The sequence below is a fragment of the Nicotiana tabacum genome, chromosome 23 (genome assembly GCF_000715075.1).
Source record: "Nicotiana tabacum cultivar K326 chromosome 23, ASM71507v2, whole genome shotgun sequence".
Taxonomy (NCBI): domain Eukaryota; kingdom Viridiplantae; phylum Streptophyta; class Magnoliopsida; order Solanales; family Solanaceae; genus Nicotiana; species Nicotiana tabacum.
The window spans coordinates 85,479,390-85,506,220 of NC_134102.1; the positions used below are offsets into that span (position 1 = coordinate 85,479,390).

Genomic DNA, 26,831 nt, shown 5'->3' on the forward strand with positions numbered 1-26,831 from the left:
GTGGATGGATGCTCGGCAAGATGGTTGATTTTAGATGCATGACATCTTGATAGTCGATCATAGGTATATTTTGCCTTCTTTATATGCTCAATCCTCGATGCCTCTCTTGTTTGGGTGTCCCAACTTAGTTGGATAAGTTTTGTAAATCCAGTCCCAACGGAGATGATCACAAGTAATTTTCTGTAATGAGTACATGATTTTTGATACTGTTGTCCAAAAAAAAATATAGTAATATTGTTGTGTCTCTAACTTAAATACATGTTGATTGCTATTCGAAATAATTCAATTGAATATAGACTGCTGGCTGATGTTTGATGCCTTAAACTTTTGAGATTAGCTTGTTAATCAAAGTTGGCATGAAATAGATTTCCGCATTCGATAATTGTCTGCCTATTAATGAATCAAACGTCCTTATTTGTTTTAAAAACTAGAATTAGTGGAAATTTCTTCACTGATGACCAAAGAGAAAGAAGAAAAGATGATTTGGCCCCTTTTGTCCATAATTTTTTATTTTTTTTATCAAAAATGTGTTTGTCCATAAAATTTTGCAAGTTTCTGAAAATTTTTCAAAAATGAGTTTTTCAAAAATAAAAAAGTGATTTTAACCATTTTTTCAAAATTTTCAGAAATTTATTTTCCTCACTCATAAAACTGCAACATTTTTTCAAGTGAAATGCATATCCAAACATAATTTCAAATTTTAAATATCATTTTCAACTTAACTCCAAATACTAATTTTTTTCAAAAATTATAATTTTTATGTCCTAACGCCTGCAAAAAAGATTTCAATCTTGGGAAAGAAAAATATTCATATGCCAGAATTTTCCGCAAATAACGATAGACGTGTCAAAATATAATGTGAAATGACTCCTAATTTTATTTTCCAGAAATAATGGAGTACTAATTTTCTTTTATCTCAGAAAAAAAAAAACGACCTTTCGAAAGCATGAGCTACCTTTACGCACAAGATAGATACTTACTAGTACACAAGGAAAAGAAGTCTCAAATTAAATTCCATAATGATAAATACAAAAATTATAAAAAGGAAATATATGCGTGACGGTGCTAATCTGAGAAAGCTTAAAGCAACGAACTAACTTTGAAGAACATACCACCCAACCCACCGCTTACGACTTCCATTTTTCCCCTTCCGATTCCAGAATTTTCTTCTCTCAGCTCTCCAAACCCTTAATTCACCTTTAAATTCTTCATACATACGCATTTATGCCTTTATACAGCTGTTGAAAAAAATGGCGATAATCGGAGATGCACTCCGGCAAGCGTTCATGCCGAAACACGAATACGAGTGTCTTCGCGAGGAAGACAAGGCATGGAATCGTCTCCAGAGGCCACTGGCGATCTGCACTTTAACCCTAATATCACTTGCTATTATCGTATGCACTGTTATCAGCTTGAAAATAGTGTTTCCTGTCGATCCTGCTCGCCGCCCGTTCTGCGGTGACTACCGTATTCAGCCGCTTTCCATTAATTTCACTAACATAGCTTCTACTGGTACCGGCGGCGGTGGTAGTGGTAGTGCTGGTGATTCGGATGGTTTTCCTGGTGCATTTTACCTAACGAATCAGGAGACTGTGGATTACTATTGGATGGTTGTGTTCATTCCTTCCACCTTCATTTTCGCTGTCTCCGCAGTGTATCTAATTGCAGGTGAGGAGATATGAGAAAAATTTATGTTTGAAAATGTTTTGAGTGTATATTTAGATTAGCACAGAGTAGTTAGTATTATGTGTTCATCGTTTTAGGGCGAATAAGAAGTAAACCTAATTTTGATTTTGTTATTGAATTCGAAGAGTAGAATGTGTGTTTCATTTTCGTGGTCTCTTTGGTGTATCTAATTGCTAATTATTATATGGTAAATGTGATCGTGTATATTACCTATTCATCAGTATCAATAAGAGGTAAAGTGAGCGAACCTTATTTTGACTTTTTTATTGCATTTGAAGAGTAGAATCTGCATTTTCGCAGGCTTGGCAGTGCAACTAGTTACAGGTGAGGTATTCTGAACATTATATGGTAAATGTTGTTGTGTATACTTGTATTACTGCACAAGCTTTATATTTGTTCATTCTTTTAGGGTGAATTACGCTAATTTTTGCTCGAATATAGTTTTGACATTGTTGTTGCCTTCAAAGAGTAGAATGTGTATTTTAGTGATGCTGCTATGGCAGCTATGCAGATAAGATAGTCAGTGATTTTATTGTCTCTTATATTTGAGTTACACCTGGAATTAGTGATTTTCGGCGTTTCGTTGCTCATTTGTGGAGTTCTAACTGACATTTGGACTTAGGCAGTTATTTTGATGATGGTTCCCCTTGATATTGTCAATAGAAAATGTCACGCCCAAACCTGGGGAGGCGTGGCTGGCACGCGGGCCATACTGGCCCGAGCGAACCACTCTGTAACTCATGATCGTTCGACCAAAACTAGAACATACATAGGTCGAGTTGGCTAAACTCGTTCCTTTTTGTAACTATCATGGGTCAACATGGTCACAACTCATAATGTATAACTGTAAGTGGGCAAATATTGTATCAGTAAACCATCGTACTTAAAACATGAATACACACGGGCTGTCAAGGCCTCTGACATACTATACATAATGAACCTGTGTCTACAAAGCCTCTAAGAGTATTCAACATCAAACAGGACAGGGCCCCGGCCTACCCATAAGTCTGTAGCAAAATTCTGACATGATGACTTATAGACTCGGCTGCACTCTGAATGAAGTGGAGTCTTACCGAATCTTCGCTGAATGCTAACCTCGTGTACTATGAGGGCTCGTCAAACTGATTACCTACACCTGCAGGCATGAATGCAGCGTCCACAACAAAAAGGACGTCAGTACGAATAATGTACCGAGTATGTTAGGCAGAACTGAAACATAACAATAAGTCAACATTAATGAGAGAGATAAAAATCAACCTGAACCTCTGAAGTGCAGTCGTATATGCATACTAATTATACTTATATATATAATGCCTCTCTTTCTCTCTTTGGGACTATTATTCGTATCGTAACATGACTGCTCAACTGATCAGTGGTAACTGCCCTACCGGCCATAGCTCGGTGGTAAATGAAGATGCATGACTGCCCAACCGGCCGTAGCTCGGGGTTAAATGCATGACTGCCCGACCGGCCGTAGCTCGGTGGTAAATGAAGATGCATATAACAATACAATATGAACATTAACATCTTTATCGTATGCCTCAATAGAGACTTAGGGACATACTTTGACATGCTTTGACTATCATTTTACAGGAATGAATAACGTAGGCATCCTTAACTTCTAAGAGTAGAACTATTTATGAAATAACATTACATTTACGTATCGTTACTTGGATCATGCCAAAAGAAGGAAGGATTAGCCTTAACATATCTTGTCTTAATCCACTGGTTCAAGAGCTCAACTCGTATCTACTTCACGATCTATACGATAACAAGAATAATACTATTGTCAACCATACGAACAATTCTCTTAATCGCATAACGGAAGATAACCTATACTACAATTAAATGGACAGTATTTTCCTTGTTCGTATCATTTTCTAAAGCCTACCATAGGCAAGGTAATATAACAACACAACCATCAACTCCTATAACAAGTTTTACAACCCAAACAACGATACAACGAGCGGAAAGCTCGGCTACGATTATCAACCATACGTCTCCAATCTTTTCTTTCCTTCAAAACACATATCAATGACTACACCAACTATATACTCAAGTTACTCCCAACAACTTCCAGCCACAACAAAACTTAGAAAATTACTTAATAGCCGATACAACAACAACAACGTCAAAATACGATTTTTTTTCCACTATTAAGTATTAATTCCATAATTCCCATCGCACAATTTAGCCATGACCTAGACGAGTTTAAATATACCAAGGAGAGGAAAATTCTTACCTTATTTGCCAAGAGATACTCTTATTCCACCTTACTTCTGAACCTAGGGTCTTTAAGGAAAATTCTGAACCTAGGGTCTTTGGAAGGTTTTGTGAACTTAGAGATGAAAAGGTACAAGTTTAAATTCTTTAAAGGATGTTCAATCAATCTTCCCAGATGGGCATAGTTTTTTGGAGGCTAAAACTAACCCATTTTTGTTCAAGCATGGCTTTTGGATATGTAAACACTTCAAATTTGAATCCCTCCCCGCACTTTGAAATGTAGGGAGTGTCATATATTTGTCCGTCCTTTTAGATATAAGAACAATTTCAACTCTTCTCATCTTTTAAATGTCTGCAAAGAGTGAATCGTCTCTGGGTTCAATGGTCAATCAATAGGAAAAGAAGAATAGGATTGATGACTGAGAATTAAGCATTTTATTGCATACGCGCACATATGTATAAACGACAACTTCTTTGGCAATTCTACTGCGTTTTTCTTTCCCTTGTAGTTTCTTGCATCCAATTGTTACTGAAATTGGGGTTGCAAATAACAGGATTGTGCATCTGAGCTCAAAAGTGTGGCTGCTACCAGTTTTAATTGTTTAATTTATTTATTTTTCCTTTTTTTTGTGGGTAAAGTAAACCGGTTAAAGCTAAAAAGATGGGTTGGCAGTTTTAATTGTTTAATTGTATAAAGACTACTATTATAACTGACTTATCATTATTAAAAAAAGGAGAGGAAGAAGATTACAGCTGTCACCGTTTTGCTTAATGATATTACTTCAAAATTTGCAGGTATTATGGTCGCTTACACTGCTCCCATGAGACATGGATGCTTGAAGGTTGTTGAGAACAACTATTGTGCTTCTAGAAGGGGTATGCTTCTTGAATTATTCGTTCTCCTATGATTCGTGTTACCTCCAATAAGGGTAGTACTTCAGTAGTAACTACTGCTAGGGAAGCAAAAGGCATTTACTTTTCCTTCTCCTTCCAGAAAATGGCTGATGTTATAGAGTTGCATTCCCTCCTCTTTTACCTCCCCTTCCCTTCTAAGCCAGAACTATGCACCAACCAATTATATTTTCCCCCCTGCTACGCTTCCTCTTTTCACTGCTTAAGCTGTTAAGCTAGTGCTAGTTGAGTGAATACTAGAATTTGTATTTGTCTCTAGGATGGTTGCAAATAAATGCTGCTCTTATAAATAGAAGTGCTTTGAATGTCAGCTATTTTTGGTGGAGAAGCCAGCAGATTTGTTTATGACTCATACATTTCAAGTTTGAAGTTATGTATGTTTATATATGTGGGTGATATCATGCTTCCTTTCAGGGATAAGATGTTCTAGTTATTGTTTTGTAAAAAGAACGATCTTCTTGAGATTCGTGCTTCTAATGTTTGTAGTAGAATAACACTTAAGAGGTTAAGTGCCAAAACTTCCTATGGAAAAGCTAACTGAGCTGCGTCCTCAGGCCTGCAGAAATTAGGTCGTTTCAGTAATGTTCTTTTGCATCGATTTACAAACAGATTCAATTGCTTTTCTGTCTGTCTGTTTTGTCTACTTTGTTGTCTGTGTGTTTGGTGTGCATGTCCATGCTCTAGCTGGTCTTAGGAAAGAACAAAAGAAGATCCTAGATTCAAGAGATTGAGAGGTGAAACATGGATGCCTTTTCAGTAGTTTTCTTCCTTAATGGAGTGGGGTTATTTAAGCTTGTGATACCAAATAAGGAGCTATCTGCAGTATTACAAGTCAAAGCTATGTAACCCACTGTTATGGCAAGTTTGTAACAGTTTAAAAATCGGAAGTTACAGGAGCGACAGGCTCTCAAAGATGTCATAGTGAAGAGAAGTTGGCCATACTTCCCTATTGAATTTGGAAGTCTGTAGTTTCTTAAGTGGCTGAGAAGTTGGCCATATCATCCTCGAGTAGGCTAAATTCAGGAATAAATGACAATTGGAAAATTTTGATGTGCTACAGCATGTGAATAACAATTTATAGCTGGTATTCCTTTTTAAGTGGCATGTAGCATATTAACAAGTGTTTGGGTACTACTTGGATTTGTGTCTGTGGGACCAAATACTACTACAACAATAACATACCCAGTATAGTCCCACAAGTGGTGTCTGGGGAGGGAGGGTAGTGTGTACGCTGTCTGTGGGACCAAATGTGGTCCAGTTATTTATTCATATATTGTTTTGGTTTTTGAATTTTCTTATTTTTTGTTTTGGATCCAATTGGATCAAATTAAACTAAGTTTAACCAAGAGAGATGGTGGACTAAAACCAGAGCTTGAAAAAATTATAGCTAGAGCGAAGTTGGCATATCATCTGCTGAGCTATTGTTGACTCAATTGAGTCAAAAAACAGAAACTCACTTGTAGTGTGTGATTGGAAGAAAGTACATTCTTCAGGTGCTTCATACACCCATCAATGTTTTAGTTCTCAGACCCCATAAACTTGTTATATTAAAGGCAACTCACCTCATTACAGCCTTATATCAAGTGCTTCAGGTGCTTTGCCTTGTATTATATCAAGTCCTTTTAGTAAGAAATTGTTCATGAGTTGCAGAGACCCCTTTGCAATGAGTTTGGTAACCAGGGTGCTTCTGACTTGTCTTGAATAGCTGGAAATCTTTTTGCTTTTTATTGATTTGTTGAAGTTAAATTGCATCAAGTTACTTCAAATGTTTTGGCTGGGTAAGCTTATGTGCAAAGCCATGGTTATAGTTTCTGTCTGTTTGCTTTGTTTCCAGTTCAAAATGCAAAAACTAATAGTACTGAATATTTTCTTTCACTTTGTTTAAATTAGCCATCACACTACGAACGAATTATGATGGATAAAGATTTGTATGTTCTGTGTGTTACACCTTGTTAGATGTTCTTTCCTTTTTCTTTTGATAGGTCGCTTTGTGTGATGTCCTACACTTTTGAGTTGAAGTAATTTGCTTAAGATTGATTGAATAATATTGTAATGACTCTCGAACTTTGGCCATGCAAGTGTTTAGGTGTTAACCAGAGCAATGTAGATCTAGATCGTGTCTAAACCACGTTAAAAATTGAAAAACGTGTTCTTTCCATATACCGGAACTTATAAGCTGCTCATTTTTCATATCTTCATGGAAGTCTAGTTAGATCTTGATGTTCTTTTTTTCTTTGGTAGAAAGTAACTAATATGAGTAAAGAGGAGTCCTCTTAGTCTTTTTTTATTTTTTTTTATTTTGTGAATTTGGAGTAATTGGTGAATCGTAAATCTTCTTTTCAAGTATGAAAATAATAGTAGGATATTTGAATAACATCTATCTAACAAAAACCACAATCACTATTAGAAATTTGTCTTAGGTAAGCTGGCTTCGTCTTTTTCTTTCTCAGTATTGCGAAAGAACCAGACGAGAAATGTCTTTGGTAGTGAAAATTACAGCTGAATATGGATATTTTTGAGAACTTAAAAATAATATAACTGAAATAATACATAACCTTGTTGTAGTCCAAGTATGAGGTTAATAACTTAATACTCCATTGTTTATCACATATGGTACTTGCTATAAGCTTTTCAAAAGCATATTAGATCATGTAAGATAATTGAACCTGTTAGGACTACCTTTGTCGAATAAATATTCTTACACCCTATAGGTATAGCTAAAAATGTGGCGATCTAAGGCAAGCCTTGGAGGTTAGAACTAGGCTACTTATAAAAGCTGTGAGCTTGGCTTGGGCTTGACTGTCATACAAGCCAAGAATCGAGGTCGAACTGGGCCAGCTTATGTTTCTGTGGAATTGGAGCTTGAGTTTAGCTCAGCTTGTTCGTTTTGGGCTCGAGTTCATTCGTGATGATAGTTGACTTCGAGATTGGTCTTGAACTCGTTTTTGTCCCTTTTTTATTTACTCTTTTACAAACGACACTTTCATGATAAAAACAATGATTTGCCTATTGAATCACTTAGGGTTGGGGAATTGGAAACTATTGTCAGGAGTAACTTACCTGTTATATCTATGGAGGAAATTGTTGGGGTGGTAAGTGTTTGGTATTAAACTCTAAACAAGTCGATCTGAGTTTTCCATAGTGTAGCTCGTTAAATAATTGAGCTACATGGCAGTGTTAAGTTCGATAGTTTAATAACTGAAGGAGTTGAGCTCGAGTATTTAAGTTGGGGGGAAGGTAGATGGGCAGACCCATACTCCCGGGAGGTGCAAACCTGTGGGCCAATGAGTCGGACTAAAATCCCACTGGGGATTTCTCTGCATGTGTACATATGTATACGCATTATATTTATGTGTGTGTGTATATATATATAATATAAAAAATTGAGTACATAGAAGTTGAGTTGAGCTCTGGTTATGAACTTGGTTCATTTACAGCTCTCCCAGTTATTGGTGTTCTATGAACTTGCTAACTATATTAATAAAGGAGTATATGTTCGCGAGTGTGAGATGTCAACTCCAGAAGGATTCCATTTCTTTAATGCATTCTGAAGGTAAAACCAACTTGAACAATAAAGCATGATTGCAATTTAAATAAAGTAAAGCATCCAATGTGTCAATGAGTTTATTTTAAGGAGCGGTCTAGGCAAAGCATGATAACAATCTAAACAAAGTAAAACGTGATGATTTAATACGTTTGCTAGATTTCTTGGTTTTTTCTGTCTCACCCCTTACCATATTCCCGGGGGAAGGGTGCTCTTGTTTCCCTGCCAAGTTGCACGTATGATGATTGGAAGCAATGGATTGATTCATTCATATCATCTCCTACTAAAGTGTGTCTTGGAACTCACCATTGTGTTTAACAGGTGGAGTGCGTTGTCTATCAATTCTCAATGTTGCTTTTGCTATTGTATTTGGTCTGCTCGCGCTGTTTCTTGGTTCAACCCTTCTCACTTTAGGGAGCAGCTGCTCAGCGCCCTTGTTTTGGTGTTACGAGATTGCTTCATGGGGGCTGGTGATTCTATATGGAGGAACTGCTTTCTTTCTAAGAAGAAAAGCTGCTGTAATTCTGGATGAAAGTGACTTTAGTGGGCGCAATCTTGGAGTAGAAATGCTTGAAGCAAATCCAATGGAGGTCACACCAGATGTAGAGAGACGTGTGAATGAAAGTTTCAAGGCATGGATGGGTCCTTCCTTCTTGTCCTCTGACGAAGAGGATGAATCTGACAACTATCAGGAAGTACCAACTTTATCTCGTACCAACTCTAGCAGGCAAAGACAATAATATGACATCTCCTACAGGTTCTCCACTTTCAGCTCTCCCGTTGGATGCCTCGAGCACTGATTGAAATATGTGGTGGGCCTGTTTTGCGCAAAAGTCTAACTGTGATGTCTGACCCAATCAAATTGCATAGCAAAACTTTTAAACTGAACATGAGTGCTACATCATCAGTTCATTTTGGTAGAGTTTATTGTACAGTTAGTACGAGGGAATATTGATTTACTTGGTGATTGGTGGTGGAAGGCTGTTCCTTGGAAGGAGAAGCATATAGGAATGTCTCAGCAGTTGATTTGAAGTATATATAACTAATGCCACGGTCATAGTGTTTCCTTGAATCTTATAGTAGCCTTGCTGATACTGAATTTTGGAATAGTTCCTTAGAGATGTCTTGCCCCCGCTCCTCTCTCACAACTGTGTTTGTGTCTTGTAGGCTGTAGCTGCTGTTGGGGAGAACAGTAGTATTGACAAGTAATGGAGTCTCCTATAGTGGACCATATTTTTCTCTCGACCATCTTGATTTAGGACTGGAAGGAATGTTTTCAGTTACTCCCCCCTAGTTGATACGGGTGTTGAAGTCGCACACATTAGTGTATAAGCATCTATTTTGGAATATACGCAACACAACAAAATAGACGCTAAAATTTTTATGTTGTAGTAATTTTGCTGACGTGACAATACATGTTATTTTAGAAAATATATTAGGCCATTGGGTCTTCAAAAACATAAAATGCTTGGATATAGAACAATACAGAATCACTAGACTCAAAACTAGAAATGAAAAAGGAGAATTGTGAAGTTAGTGAGATGCAAAAACATGACGTTCCCGTTTGAATGAGATGCAAAAATATGACGTTCCGTTTGATTCTGATTAGATATATGATTACAACAACAACATGCCCAATATATTTCTATATGTGGGTTATGGGGAGAGTAGTGTCTAGTAGATTTTATCCCTACCTTATGCGGATAGAGATGTTATTTTCAGAGAGTCGGCTAAGGCAAGCACAGTTAAAAAAGTAAAGCAAATTAAAATATAGAAATAGTAAAGAATCATAGGAGAAGAGATTAGATATATGATCAAGCCTGTAAATTTGTAAAAGTACTAAATGATCTTTATTACTACAAGAGGAGTCAAACATCTTGAGATCTCAAAAAATAATAAATAAATAAACGACATAGGAATTGAGGAATGAGGTCTTATCAAAGTTGAGGTTTTTAAAAATAGAAAAGGTTCAAAACTGCCCCTCGATTATTAAAGTAGCACAAATTTACCCTCCGTTAAAAGTTGGCATCATTTGTGCCCCTGCCGTGACCTAAAGGGGTCACTACTACCTACATTCACTAACGGATGCAATTTTTGAAATTTTTTATTTTGAAAAAATAATTTTCTATTTTTTTAAAATCCACTCGGCACACCCCACCCCCACCTCCACTCTTTTTTTCTATAAATGGTCAAAAAATGCCCATGAACTATACGAAATGGAACGATTATACCCTTTTCAAGCCCCTTATTATAGTTTTATCTTTTTATTTCTTTTTTTTCTCCCCTTCATTTTCTTTCTCTTCTTCTTCCTCTCGCCTCCCAAAGACCCCCCAAAAAAATTCAAACAAAGTAACACATGCTAATAAAAATACGCTTACGTCCACCTTCATGAAACTTCCATATTCAAGTGTACCTTTAGTATTGTACTTAGATACCATGAGTGCTTTAAACGACTTATTTTTCTACTGATAGACACGTTTTCTCTTGGTTTGCTTCTTTTTTTACCGGTGAATGGATGCATCAACCGATATATACTCCATATGTTACGATTTTATATGTATTGAAAGAAAGTAACTCAAATTAAAGAAAACTTCAGACATAACATTACCGAGAGTTAAAACATGACTTCTTGGTAGGCAAGGCCTTTTAGGTAACCTTTTTTTTAATGTAAAAGTTAAATTAAAATAGTAAATTTTGTAATATAGACATTCAAGGCAAGATCAACTCGTGAGTGTCACGAAAAATTTGAATTTTTCATTTTATTTTAATTTTAATTTTTAAAAACTATTTAGTTACATAAAAGTTAAAATTTTTGTTATCGGTAAAGTTATCCTAGTCTTACATGCTCTCTTTGCAGCTGGAATAATCCTCATAATCTTGGAGGGTTCTATGTTATTAATAGATAATTGTACGCATAACTTAAATTCATTAGGGAGTGACTTATCGAAGAGAAACCAATTAGAGTTTAAGAGATTACGTTAAAGAGAACCAATCTATTTTAATTGTAATACATGCAAATAAAAATATATGTCACTCACTCACAATGGGGGTTGAAAAGAGATGAAGAAGAACAAGAAAGAAATGAAAGAAAGGAAATAAAAAAAGCAATGGCTTGGAATTCTTTGAGAGGTTCGGGGGAGGTTCTTCAATGGAGTTGAAGGAGCGGAAGACGAAAGAGAAAGAAAACGAAGGGGAGGAAAATAAATAAATAAAACTAAAATAAGGGGCCGTGGAGGGGTATGATTGTCCTATTTTATATAGTTCGGGAGTATTTTTTTACCCTTTAAAAAAAGAGGGTGGGGTGTGTCAGGTGGATTAAAAAAAAGAGAAAATATTTTCTGAAAATAAAAATATTCGAAAATTGCGTCCCTTGGTGAATATGGTATAAATGACCCCTTTAGGTCACGGCAGGGGCACCAATGATGCCAATTTTTAGCGCATGGTAAACCTGTCCTATTTCTAATAGTCGAAGGGTATTTTTGAATTTTTTTTTTGTTTAAAATATAAAAGTATCATTATAATCATTTCAAGGTCACCACAATAGATTTCATATCAGTCCCTTCTTGTCCTTATTCGTGGAAAGTACGATGATCTGAAACAAAGGTAAAAATTTAAGAGAGATAATATGAGGATAGTATCCTATAAAAGCAGTATCTCCCTTTCTTAGTTTGATGGCGCCTCTAGATTTTAGGATTTCCTTTTCTTGTATTTTGATGGATGATGATCTGTGTCTAAACATGAGTATACTATTTGAAGGGGTTGTCCACCTTTACCCTAAGCAAAACAGTAACGTGCAATTTTTTTAAAAAAGTAATATTATTATTTATTTAATAAAATATGGAGTAAAATTCCAAAATGTGAAAAGAAGGATATACTGCAAAAGGGCAAAAAGGTATATACTGTTGTTGCATTATTTGCAAAATTAAATCGAAATTTATCTCATTTTAAGTTCAAAATCCACTTTTAACCTATATAATACCATCCAAAAAAATAAGATTTTTTCATTCATATATCATAATTCAAACTTGTTTACCAAAGTTCTTTAAAGTTATTTATCCGCTATAATTATATATTATTAACAACTCAGATACGTTCCTCTTTAAAAGGCTCCCAAACCATAATTAGTGACTTCAATTATGAGATTCAATTACGCTATTTTTCTTCTTCTTTTTTTCTCCTCTCCCCTCTCCCTCTTCTTTCTTCGCCTTCCTCTTCTTTTAATTTGCTGTCAATTTATACCACATATTGCTGCCATCTATTTTTACGAAATGCCACATATTTCAATTTATGCTATATATTTCAATTGCTTCCATTGATTCGTATATCGTGGAATATCATCCATATCATGAAAACAGATCAGTAATTCAAACAAAATTGTGATGACCGAAAATTATTCCCAATATTTTGGTCATTTTATCTAGGAACATGAGATTTATTCACGTACAGAGATTGGGTAACGAAACTCATTTACAACTTTCATACAAATATTGATACAAAAATAATACAACTAAAACATCATAGGAGTACAACTTAAAATAGCTTTTGTAAACTATAATATAACTTTAGTACAATTTTGATGCATGTATACAACTTTCATATAATCATACAAAAAATACAACTACAACAGAATACAACTTTCATACAACTATAGTATATCTTTAATATAAATTTGATACGTAAATACAACTTTATGTAAAATAGAGTATTTATAACTTAAATCGAATTTAATATAATGATTCATAAAATATACAACTTATTTGCAACGTTCATTAGATATTCATACAAAAATACAACTACAACATAATACAATTAAATAGAGTTTTCATACAAATTTAAACTATAATACAATTTTAATATATTTTCTTCCTCTTCGAATTTTAATCTGAAAGTTTATCCAAAATCAACGTTACCCTTCACCGAAAACTTTCAAAATTAAAATATAAACTTCGAAAGATATTTTCGATCGTTTGCAATAATACTCAACCCAACTAAATAATAATTTTATAATTCAAATTCAAAATCAAGATAAGGACTGATTCACTGGTGATCGACGACGACATTAAATCCATTATTGAATTCTCCGAGGAAGAAAAGAAAAAGGAGATGAGAAAAGAGAAGAGAAGCATAAAAGATCTAAAGAAGAGAGAATGTGGCAGAAGAATGAAGAGAGAGATGAAGAGGGGAGGGAGATTAATGAAGGAAATTTTACATGATATAGCTAAATAATGCATCATATTTATTATAAATCAAAATACTTAAAAATATTATTATTTATAGTAATTTTTTATATTTTATAACAAAGTACAAATATATACAACTGATCCCTCAACTTTTCCCTCAACCTTTTCTCTTCTCCCTCAATTCTCTCTCTCTTTTCCCTCTCTCTTCGGCAAGGTCGCCATCTTATCTGACGACTCACTGTCATGGCCAGATCTGTTCAGATTTTCGGTGATTCTGCTTTAGATTTCCTTCTTCTCCAGCGGCTCTGCTTCAGATTTTCAAAAGCTCAATTAGTAGCCATGGCCAGATCTGTTCTCTTACTCCCTTTTCGTTTTTCTTACCTCGACGAGGAGAATAAATCTAAAACTTTCCGGTACGGATGAATTTACATCTAGTTCTGGTAGCTCGGTGAATAAAATAGATCTGGAACTTTTTTATATAGATCCATTGCTATTGAGTACCAATACAAATACAATGATACAAATACTCTTCTTTGCTATTGAGTCACATACAATGATACAAAAACATTGTATTATATACAAATACATTCAAATACATTTGTATTCTGCACAAGTACATTTTTTCGCCCGTAGTTATGTATTTCGAAGGTTGAATATAAGTTAATTGAATAAGTGTATACAACCAAATTAAATAGAGCGGTATACACCTTGATTTTCTATTGTTTGAATACAACTGAATTCAATATAGTGAAATTGAATACAATGTAAAATATATAAGAACAAATATATCCAAATAAATACAGTGTATACAATCGAATTGATACATGCTGATTTATTGCGCTTTCCGTTATTAAACAGTTGTAATCTCTATTTTTAGGTAAATTAATTTATAAATACAGTGACGCGAATACATAGAATGCAAAATTAAACAGATGTAATCCCTATTTTTTAGGCGCATTACCTCATTATATTTATAAATACAGTCGCACGAATACATGAAATACATCACAATAGCAACGAAATTGTAGCCACGGCCAGTAAATATGGATATTGTAGCTATAACACGTTAATAGCCACTTAACTATAATAGTTTCTGAAAATTCCTCATTGATGAATATGTGGTATTCGATTATCAAATTAAAAAATTACAATCGAGATATAATCAATTAATACTAATTTATATAGAATTAGTAAATTATATATCAATTTGTAATTAAGTTAAAATCTCAATAGTGAGGGTAAATAAGTTTTAAAACTACTATATCTAAGTAAAAATCCCCAGAAAAAATTTATATATGTATTTAATTTTAAAACGATCCAATTGCTAATACTACACATCGAGATTAGCTTAACATTTAAAAATGTAAATTTTTACCTTCCTATACTACATATGTGTAAGTCCCCGTAAATGTTTTCCTAAAAAGTCGGTTATTCGTGATGCCAAAGTAGGCGTAGAGGTTAATAATTTCCAATTGTGAATCTGTGCCAGTTGTGAATGAATTTTCAGAGGTCTTTCCTGATGAGTTCCCTGGGATTCCGCCAGACAGGGAGATTGATTTTGGGATAGATGTGACGCCAGGCACGCATCATATATCCATTCCACCCTATAGGATGGCACCAGCAGAATTGAAGGAGCTAAAGGAACAACTGAAGGATTTGTTAGAAAAGGGTTTCATCCGACTGAGTATGTCGCCATGGGGCGCACCGGTTCTCTTTGTGAGGAAGAAAGATGGATCACTAAAGATGTGTATTGACTACCGGCAGCTCAACAAAGTCACAATAAAAAATAACTACATGTTATCAAGAATGGATGATTTGTTTGATCAGTTACAAGGTGCTAGATACTTCTCCAAATTTGATTTACGATTCGGGTATCGCCAATTGAAGATCAGAGAGTAGGATATTCTGAAAACAGCTTTCAGAACTCGGTATGGGCACTTTAAATTTTTGGTAATGTCTTTTGGGCTAACAAATACTCCGTCGGCTTTCATGGATCATATGAATCGGGTTTTCAAGCCTTTTCTCGATTCCTTTGTGATAGTGTTCATTGATGATATTATTGTGTATTCATGAGGTCGAGAGGACCATGCCGATCATCTCATGGCAATTTTGCAAACTCTTCATCAGCACCAATTGTATGCAATGTTTTCAAAGTGTGAATTTTTTCTCGAATCTGTCACATTCTTGGGTCATGTTGTCTCTAGAGAAGGAATTAAGGTTGATCCTCAAAAGATTTCAGCAATAAAGAATTGGCCTAGACCTACAACGCCCACCGCGATTCGCAGTTTCTTAGGCTTAGCTAGGGTATTATAGGAATTTTGTAGAGGGGTTCTCTACTCTTGCCTCTCCGTTGACTAAATTGACTCAGAAAACGGTTAAGTTCCAATGGCCTAATGCTTGTGAAAGGAGCTTCCAGGAGTTAAAATCAAGATTGACTACAACGCCGGTGTTGACCCTGCCAGAGGGTACAAATAGATTTGTGGTATATTGTGATGCTTCAAGAATTGGGCTTGGGTGTGTGTTAATGCAACACAGCAAGGTTATAGCATATGCTTCTAGGCAACTCAAGAATCATGAAAAGAATTATCCAACTCATGACTTAGAACTTGCGGCAGTGGTTTTTGCATTGAAACTTTGGCGTCATTATTTGTATAGGGTCCATGTGGATGTATTCACGGACCACAAGAGTCTCCAATATATTTTCAAGCAAAAGGAGTTGAATCTAAGGCAGAGAAGATGGCTTGAGTTACTCAAGGATTACGACATCGATATTCTATATCACCCAGGGAAAGACAATGTGGTGGTAGATGCTCTTAGCCGAAAATCTATGGGTAGTTTAGCACACCTGGAGGCATATCAAAGGTCATTGGCCAAGGAAGTCCATCGATTGGCTAGTTTGGGAGTTTGTCTTACGGACTCTAATGAAGGAGGGGTAACTGTGTAAAATAGGGCCGAATCATTGCTTGTTGTGGAAGTCAAAGAGAATCAATACAACGATCCATTGTTGGTACAGCTGAGGGAGGGGATTCATAAACATAATACTATGGCTTTTGCGCTTGGCATGGATGATGGTACACTAAGGTACCAAGGGCAATTATGTGTTCCGAATATAGATGGTCTCCGGGAAAGAATCATGATCGAGGCTCACGCTTATAGGTATTCTGTGCTTCCAGGTTCTACAAAGATGTATCACGATCTCAAGGAAGTCTATTGATGGAATGACATGAAAAGGAATGTGGCGGACTTTATGGCAAGGTGTCTGAACTGTCAGGAGGTCAAGGCCAAACACTAATGGCCTGGTGGGTTGGCACAAAAAATAAAAATTCCAATATGGAAGTGGAAAATAATTAATATGGACTTTATGGTAGGATTACCTCGCACTTCGCGCAAGTGTGACTCAATTAGGGTGATTGAGGATCGGCTCACAAAATCAGCACATTTTCTGCTAGTTAAATCTACAGATACAACAAAATAATATGCTCAGTTGTATATAAAGGAAATAGTCAGGCTACATGGTACTCTAGTTTCTATCATTTCCGATTGAGGGGCTCGGTTCACGGCAAATGTTTGGGAGAAATTTCAGCATGGCTTGGGTACTCAGGTGAATCTTAGTACAACCTTCCATCCACATACCGACGAGCAAGCAGAGTGGACTATTCAGACGCTTGAGGACATGTTGTGTTCTTGATTTCAAGAGTAGATGGAATGAACATTTGCCACACGTAGAGTTTGCTTATAACAACAACTTCCATGCTAATATTCGGATGGCACCATTTGAGGAATTATACGGTAGGAGATGTAGATCTCCTATTGGGTAGTTCGAGATTGGGGAAGCTGAGTTTATAGGGCCAGACCTCGAGCATCAGGCTATGGAAAAAGTTAAAATCATTAAGGAGCTATTGAAAACTGCTCAGAGTCGTCAAAAATTCTATTCGGATGTTCGTCGCAGAGGCTTAGAGTTCAAAGAAGATGATTTGGTATTTCTGAAGGTTTCCCCCACGAAGGGTATAATACGGTTCATAAAGAAAGGGAAATTGAGTTCGAGGTATGTCGGGATGTAAAATATCATCCAGAGGATCGGTGAGGTGGCGTACAAGCTTGAAGAGGCCACTTAGTAGGCCGAGGAAGATATGAAGAAGAAGTATCCTTACTTATTTCAATAGCTATGTAATCCTTTTTATTAATTTGTCGCCTATGAATTTTGTATAACTTGTTCAGTTAATACAAAGGTGTTCCTTTTGATTATATGTTGTTTACATGAGGCCACAGTTGGTGTTGTTATGAGTTATGTTACATCGTTGGATTCTGTACATGTTTTTAAGATGTGATTCTGGGTGTCTCTGACATGCGGATAGGCCTTCTTACAAAGGAAACTCTAGCGAAATTTTTGAAAATTTGAGGAGTTAGTTAAATTTGGGGCTGCTGGTGTGGTGTATGGAAAACAAAACTGAGTTGCATAAGGTGGTAATAATGGACCATGATCCTCATTCGAGGACGAATGATCTTAAGTGGGGGAGGATGTAAGGCCCCGTAAACTCTTTCCTAATAACCCGGTTTTTCGCGATGCCAAAGTAGGCGTAGAGTTAATAATAGAAGAAATTCTTCGCAACGAGCTTGCGAGCCACGATTTGGACTTTTTGGATTGAACAATGCGCTGGAGAGTTGAAGGAAAATGTTGTGCACAAGTAGGCATTTATGCGGCCCATACTGCGACCGCAGAACCACTTTGCTGACCGCAAACTAGTCGCAGAGTGGGGCATTTTTTAATGTTAATTTCAAGGCTATTATGCGACCGCATAACCGTTTTGCGGATCGCACTCTTGTCGCATATCCCGCCGTGGGATTTTTCTGAGGGAGGTTCTGCGGTGCACTATGCGATCGCATAACAGGTGTGCAAGCCGCGTAGTGACCGTAAACCAGGTAAGTTTCTTTCCAGTTTTGTCAACCAGTTTTGGCGGTCATTTCGCGGACCGCATAACCTGTTAAGGAGCTTTATTTTTCGGATTTTTAAACCTGACCCTATTCCGCACCATTTGAGCACATTTCTAATATTTTAGAGTGAGAGATAGGGTTCTTAGAGTGGGGGAGAAACCTTCAACTATTATCCATCAATTCTTGCTCAATCATTGAGGATTAACAAAGGAAGTCTTCACCCTAAAGGTAAGAATCTATGTCCTAGCTCTCAATTTTGAAATTTTACAAAATGAGGTAATTAAAGAGCCAATTATTGGGTATGGGGGATTGTTGTCTTACATGCATGTATCCTTGAATTATGTGGGAAGGTTTTGAGCTAAAAATGTTAGAAAATGGGTTGGGAAATGATGAAATCTTCCACAAAAGAGCCTTAGAGCTTTAATGCACACATAGTGTTTGATCAAATGCTCAAATGAGCTAAAACAACGACCATCTTCCTAATTTTTGGTTCAACTTGTTATATTTCTAAAATAGGTTGAAGTTGCTAAGAATTCCGGATCATTTTAGAGTTTGAGAAGCTCAATTGAGGTATGTTGGCTAAACCCTATTCTTCTTAGAATTGAATCCCACGGTATTCATGTAATTGGGGTAAGTCCTTGATCATTATTGAATTGGCTATTCCTAATGTGGTCGTGTTGAAGGATGTATGTTCAATATTTATTCTAAATGTTTCATCATGTCATCTTGCCATTTGAGGATGTGCTCAAAATGTGGAATATGTGTTAGAAATGTTAAAACTTCATGTCAAGATCGAAATAAAGGTTGTTATGCCAAATTGTATGAAAGGCCTCTATGTGCCTAAGATTTTTTCCAAAATGCTCATATGTGAATTTAATGTCTTGATTGGGAAGCCCTATTGTTGTTGATAATGATAATGATATCTGAATGTGGAAAAGGGAACTAGAACTATGAAATACGGCCAAGTGCCAAGAATGACTTTGTAATTATAATCACTCGTGCCAATGACTCGAAAAGATATGAAAGAAGTATGATGTGAGATGATTGACTGAAAAAGGTAATGTCTTGGGTGAGACGACCTAGCCGATCGGGCCGTGATCGGACGCCATGCCGCACACATGGTGGTGACTGTGCTGAAAATGATAATTGAAATTATGGTTATGGTTGATGTCTCAAGTGAGACGACCTAGACGATCGGGTCGTGATCGGACTCCGTGTAAGAATACAGTGGTATTGTGAATTGTGGAATATCGACACTAAAGATCATCCAACCTAATAACATGGAAATTGGCTTGAAAACTTATGTGATCTTAAACTTGATGTTTTAATGTTATTTGAAGCTCGTATTGAATTCTTGTTTATTTCCCTTATATTATTATTCATTATATTGAGATGGTGTTTAGCTATACATACTAGTGCTATTCGATGGTACTAACGTCCCTTTTGGCGAGGCGTTGCATCTTTAAATGGATGCAGGTGGTTACATATCAGGCAATGTTGATCAGCACTAGTGGCACATCCTCTTTCCAGTAGACTTGGTGAGCCCCACTTCATCCCGGGGTAACGTATTGTATCTTTTGTTCCTATTATTATCATGTCTCAAGGTATAGCCGGGGCCTTGTTGCCGGCACTATTATAACACTCTTTTGTATCTTTTAGAGGCTCCGTAGACACTATGTGGGTTGTATATGAGTGTTGGGAATGTTAAACAAGTTATATTGTGTTTGATCACTTGTTCCACTCTAACTATAAAAGATGTGTATTTTGAGATTTAAAGGTGCAATGACTAATGAAACGATTTAGGATTGTATGAATGAGCTTCCTACTGCATAATTAATGAAATCACATCTTTTCTTGATCATGGGTAAATTGGGTAGAAAGTATCTAACATGCTTGCTCGGCCGCGTTCACTCTGTTGAGCGTCGGTCGTGCTTCCCTAGGTTGGGGCATGACAAACTTGTTATCAGGGTCTAAGGTTTTAAAGTGTCCTAGAATATCTCGGAGCCGTGTCTGGAAGAGTCCTTCTTATCGGTATGTTGTTGACTACTTAGACATTTAGGAATAATTCCCTTCTTTGATATTCTGGATCGTGCGATGGAAATAATTGTGCAACTGTTCCTCCTCTAACTCGTGCATTATTTTAACTTTCAGTACATGGCACCTAAGAAGAGAGCAAGAACTGGCCAAGATCCAACGTCGCCTTAGGAGTGGAAGTTGACCCTTTATTTGGTGAGGCGGGTGAATACCCGGGGGGTGAGGATAATCCTCCGACTGCTACAATACTTGATTCCACTACACCTGACCAGGCCACACCGGTTCATGTACCTACTGAGGGTGCGACGGTTCCTCCATCTGATATTTCGGTTCCACCACCAGCTCCAGCTTCCGATTCTGGTATTTCTGATGTGGATCTTAGGGGAGCTATTTAGATGCTAACTCAGATAGTGGCTTCTCAAGCCCAGAGATCAAATGTTGCACCCACTTCTTCTAGACAATAAGGGGATTCTAGTGGTTCCAGGGTGAACAGGTTTCTTCAGTTGGATCCTCCGGTTCACGGGTGCTAATCCCGAGGATAACCCACAAGACTTCATTGACGAGATGCATAAGACTCTCTGAGTTATGCGCGCTATTGAGACGGGGGGAGTGGATTTGGCCGCCTACCGCTTGAAAGGGGTGGCTTATTCTTGGTTTGAGTTATGGGAGGACTCTCGGGAGGAGGGGAGCCCTCTAGCGAGCTGGAATGAGTTTGTTGATGCTTTCATAGACCATTTTTTGCCGACCGAGACTAGGGTAGCCCGTGCCGCAAAGTTTGAGAATCTTAAGCAAGTTAGTAAAAGTATGTGGGAGTATCACATGGAGTTCACACGTCTATCTAAATATGCCATTCTTATGTTGCCTACTATGGAGGCTAGAGTGCGCCGGTTTGTGCAGGGCCTTAGACCATTGGTTATCAATGAGGCCGATATAGCTGCCTTGAATTCAGATATGAACTATGGGAAGATGGTAGCATTTTCTCAAACTACAGAGAACCGTAAGTTGAAGAACAAAATAGAGCGAGAGGGTACCAGCAAGGCCTGGTCCGCAGGCAACTTTGGGGAGTCATTTGGTAGGGGGAGGTCAGCTTTTAGGGGAGGGTCATCAGGGCCTTCCTAGTCTGTTGCTCAGTCTTCAGTCAGTGCACCGCCAGCAAGTCCCAATCAGCATTATGGGGGTCGTTTCAGGCCCAATCAGGGCAGCAAGGGACCCCACCAGCAGGGCCGATCACGAGGGAGATTCCAGCAACAGCGGAGACCCTCATTCCCCAAGTGTGGGAATATTCACTTAGGGATCTGCTACATGGACTTACCTATGTGTTACGGGTGCGGATTTAGGAGTCATATTTAGAGGGAGTGTCTTTTATCCCACCACGGTGCGGGCAGGGGCACAACACAGCCATCCAGTTCTGCAGCTGCCACATCTTCAGCACCGCATCCAGCTCGAGGCATTCCACCACAAGCAGGGCATGGTGCAGCTAGGGGTGGTGCGCAGAGTTTAGGAGGACCCAACTCCCTCTAAAACTTTTTGATATAGATCCATTGCTATTGAGTACCAATACAAATACAATGATACAAATACTCTTCTTTGCTATTGAGTCACATACAATGATACAAATACATTGTATTATGTACAAATACACTCAAATACATTTGTATTCTGCACAAGTACATTTTTTCGCCCGTAATTATGTATTTCGAAGGTTGAATATAAGTTAATTGAATAAGTGTATACAATCGAATTAAATAGAGCGGTATACACCTTGATTTTCTATTGTTTGAATACAACTGAATTCAATATAGTAAAATTGAATGCAATGTAAAAATATATAAGAACAAATATATCCAAATAAATACAGTGTATACAATCGAATTGATACATGCTGATTTATTGCACTTTCCGTTATTAAACAGTTATAATCTATATTTTTAGGCAAATAAATTTATAAATACAGTGACGCGAATACATAGAATACAAAATTAAACAGATGTAATCCCTATTTTTTAGGCGCATTACCTCATTATATTTATAAATACAGTCACATGAATACATGAAATACATCACAATAGCAACAAAATTGTAGCTACGGCCAGTAAATATGGATATTGTAGCTATAACACGTTAATAGCCACTTAACTATAATAGTTTCTGAAAATTCCTCATTGATGAATATGTGGTATTCGATTATCAAATTAAAAGATTACAATCGAGATAAAATCAATTAATACTAATTTATATAGAATTAGTAAATTGTATATCAATTTGTAATTAAGTTAAAATCTCAATAGTGAGGGTAAATAAGTTTTAAAACTAGTATATCTAAGTAAAAATCCCCAGAAAAAATTTATATATGTATTTAATTTTAAAATGATCCAATTGCTAATACTACACATCGAGATTAGCTTAACATTTTAAAATGTGAATTTTTACCTTCCTATACTACATATGTGTAAGTCCCCGTAAATTGTTTCCTAAAAAGTCAGTTTTCCGCGATGCCCAAGTAGGCGTAGAGGTTAATAATTTCCAATTGTGAATCTGTGCCAGTTGTGAATGAATTTCCAGAGGTCTTTCCTGATGAGTTTCCTGGGATTCCGCTAGACATGGAGATTGATTTTGGGATTGATGTGATGCCAGGCATGCATCATATATCCATTCCACCCTATAGGATGGCACCAGCAGAATTGAAGGAGCTAAAGCAACAATTGAAGGATCTGTTAGAAAAGGGTTTCATCCGACTGAGTGTGTCACCATGGGGCGCACCGGTTCTCTTTGTGAGGAAGAAAGATGGATCACTAAAGATGTGTATTGACTACCGGCAACTCAACAAAGTCGCAATAAAAAATAAGTATATGTTACCAAGAATGGATGATTTGTTTGATCAGTTACAAGGTGCTAGATATTTCTCTAAATTTGATTTACGATTTGGGTATCACCAGTTGAAGATCAGGGAGTAGGATATTCCGAAAACAGCTTTCAATACTCGGCATGGGCACTTTGAATTTCTGGTAATGTCTTTTGGGCTAACAAATACCACGGCGGCTTTCATGGATCATATGAATCGGGTTTTCAAGCCTTTTCTCGATTCCTTTGTGATAGTGTTCATTGATAATATTATTGTGTATTCACGAGGTCGAGAGGACCATGCCGATCATCTCAGGGCAGTTTTTGTTACACCCTATATTTTCGTAAATAAAACTGCATCGTGAGCAAACTAATGTAGGACCCAAAGAAATGAGATCACCTTTGAAAATATATAAAACAAGTTAATCATGTTACCTTGGAAGTTATAAATATTGAAGAACATGAACAACAAGTACAAAGAGGGTTGGAAGGTTTAGAAGCTAAAGGAATTGAAGAAAATAATATTTCGTCGAAAGCCGACAAATTGGGAATGTTATAGCATGTACTATTTTGTGGAGTTTTGGAGGAGGAAAGGTGTGTAGAAACACCACATAAATGCAGGATGTTGGGCTGGTCGTTCCTCGTAACATTTTCGGGTTGTTGACACTCCTACGGTGGTCGTTTTGTGTATGAAGAGATTGGGGTGTGTTGGGCTGTTTTGTAGTATTGTGTGGTATGCATAAGGTTGGAAAATAATGTATATATGTTATTATTGTTGTTTTTGGTGTTGTTGGTGTTATCTTGAATTTGGAGGAAGTAAGGATTATAGGGGAAATGCTGTCCGTTTTAATACAAAATAAGCATGTCGTTCGTTGTGCGATAGTTATACGTTTCATAACTTAATGATAGTATTATTATCGTTGTTGTAGATTAAGGTGAGAAGAAGCGAGTTCAACTTGGTGATTGAAAAAAGTGTGATAAGGTATGTTAAGGCTAAGCCTTCCTTCATTTTGGCATGATCTCGTAGCTACATGTGTTAGTAATGAGACATAAAGAGAAGTTCGTATTCATGAATTTATTCACATTATTCAAGTCTCATAAGTTACAATATTATTCTTTATCGAGACTCTATATTCAATTTAGTATTATCTTCTTCCAGTCAAGAGAGCAGCAAGCCTATATATACAGTATTACAGTATTTTCATTACCATCGAGCTATAATCGATGGGCAGGCCACTATTGGGCAACCTCTGATCAGATGGAAAGTTATATACCGAGCTTAGTATGGCCGAGCGCCTATGAGCGAGCCTACTACGGTAGAGCAGTTATATATACCGAGCCTTATAAGGCCGGACAATTATTTTACTTACTATATTGAAGAAGTTGATTCAGTATCAACAGGTAAGTATATCTCCAGATCATCTTTGACTCCCAATTACTTTAAGTTATTATATTATCAGTTCAGTTTCAACTTTCAGTTATGTTATTGCCTTATATACTCGGTACATTATTTTGTACTGACGTCCCTTTTCTGGGGACGCTGCATTTCATGCATGCAGGTTCAGATAGACAGACGGGTATACCTCCTCAGTAGGTGTTTCCAGAGTTCAGCCTGATCGGTAAGCTCCACGTCTTTCGGAGTTGCCAGGTCTAGAGTTTTTGTGTACATCTTATGTATATCTGTATATATGTTATGGGTAGGTCGGGGCCCTATTCCGATCATAGTACATCTATCAGTAGAGGCTTGTAGACATATCCTGTCAGTTAGTGCATTATATTGGGCTTGTAGGCCTGGTATGTATATTTTGGTGGTTTATCAGTTGTAGTAGTTATGACGGCCTTGTCGGCCCAATTTTATATTGATGTTTAGTCGGCGCTAGTTTCCATTCAGTTTTATATTTTGCTTCGCAAATTATCTTGCAAGGTGGACCCTTGGCCAAATTATGACATTATATGTTCAGAGTCCCTTAGTCGAAATTTGGTACACTAGGTTAGTTGAGGCACCGGGTGTCAGTCTCGCCTCCATGTCGGGGCATGACAAACTTGGTATCAGAGCAGTTCTGTTCTAGGGAATCTACAAGCCGTGTCTAGTAGGATCTTGTTTATAGATGTGTTGTGCACCACATTATATAAGCAGGGAGCTACATGGCATTTAGGAGTTGGTTATCCTTCTTTCAAATCTATACCGTGCTGTAGAACTGAGTTATAGGAAATTTGAGTTAAACTTATGTGTTGGTGTTTGCATACACAGATGACGGTGACTAGGAAGACTACGGCTAGCCAGAGGCGAGATACAACAACAGGTGAGGGGACCAGCAGGGTACCCCCAGTAGATGGGTCCTAGTCTGAGGCCCAAGGCGAGACCCCTACTCAGCCATTACCGGCTCCTCCACCACCTGCGGAGATTCCTAGAGATACCGCACATCCAGTTCCCCCTCCACTTCCACCAGATCAGGACTTGAGGAGTGCGGTGCATTTGTTGACACGATTAGTAGCTACCCAGCAACAAGCTAGGGCAGGATCTTTTGAGGGGTCTGGGAGTTCAAGGGTCCGAGAGTTTATTGCTTTGAGTCCCCCAGAGTTTACGGGGTCAGATCAGAGGGAGGACCCGCAGGATTTCATAGATCAGCTTTCACAGGATCTTTCGAGTTATGCATGCCACAAAGAGAGAAGCAGTTGAACTAGCAACTTTTCGACTCCGAGATATAGCCATCCTTTGGTATGAGGGATGGGAGAGGTCCAGGGCACGTGATGCACCTCCAGCTAGTTGGGAGAATTTTTCAGATGCTTTCCTTGACCAGTACTTACCGCAGGAGATCCGACAGGCTCGGGTCGATCAGTTTCTAGCCCTTAAGCAGAGCAATATGAGTGTTCGAGAGTATAGTCTCCATTTTGACTCATTATCCAGATATGCACCATCCATAGTTGCTACTATATGTGACAGGATCCACAGGTTTATAGCAGGGTTAGCCCCAGAGTTGACCGAGGCATGTGCCACTGCTGCATTGCATGATAATATGGATATCTCCCGGATTCAGGCATTCGCTCAGAATATAAAATGGGTTAGGCGTCGACAGCAGGGTACAGAGAGGACTGAGCAAGGGCAGCATAAGAGGATGAGATTTCCTAGGTCTCAGGAGCAGTCTCAGGGTAGTTATAGGCCCCAGTACTTCGGACGACCACCTAGGCCTCCGCCACCTTAGTTACAGGGTTACAGTTATGACCGCTATACTCAGTCAGGACCAGGTGAGAGCTCACGGGCGTCGGTTTTGCAACGACAACGAGGTTCAAGGCAAACATGGTCATTTCCGCCACGGTGTGACATCTGTGGTAGAGGAAACTTGGGCCAATGCCGAGCAGGTTCTGATGCTTGTTATACATGTGGGCGTCCGGGGCATATGATGCGAGATTGCCCAAATAGAGATTCTGGGGGTATGGCACAACCAGCAAGTTCAGCGACAGGATCATCTAGGTCTATG

At 37.6% G+C, this 26,831-nt stretch overlaps 1 protein-coding gene across 2 annotated transcripts; it reads left to right on the top strand.

Annotated features, from left to right (window-relative positions):
- Positions 1–1,041: 1,041 nt before the first annotated feature.
- Positions 1,042–9,596, top strand: LOC107773768 (uncharacterized). Of its 2 annotated transcripts, XR_001645363.2 has the most exons (4): positions 1,042–1,668; positions 4,705–4,785; positions 8,687–9,418; positions 9,533–9,596. XR_001645363.2 is itself a non-coding variant. In XM_016593195.2 (3 exons), exons 1-3 carry the CDS (start codon positions 1,251–1,253, stop codon positions 9,103–9,105), a joined length of 918 nt encoding a protein of 305 aa, XP_016448681.2. In that variant the 5' UTR covers positions 1,042–1,250; the 3' UTR covers positions 9,106–9,596. The 2 variants fall into 2 exon arrangements, 1 of the variants encoding a protein (XP_016448681.2); XM_016593195.2 differs by having other exon boundaries at positions 8,687–9,596.
- The last annotated feature ends 17,235 nt before the right edge of the window (positions 9,597–26,831 follow it).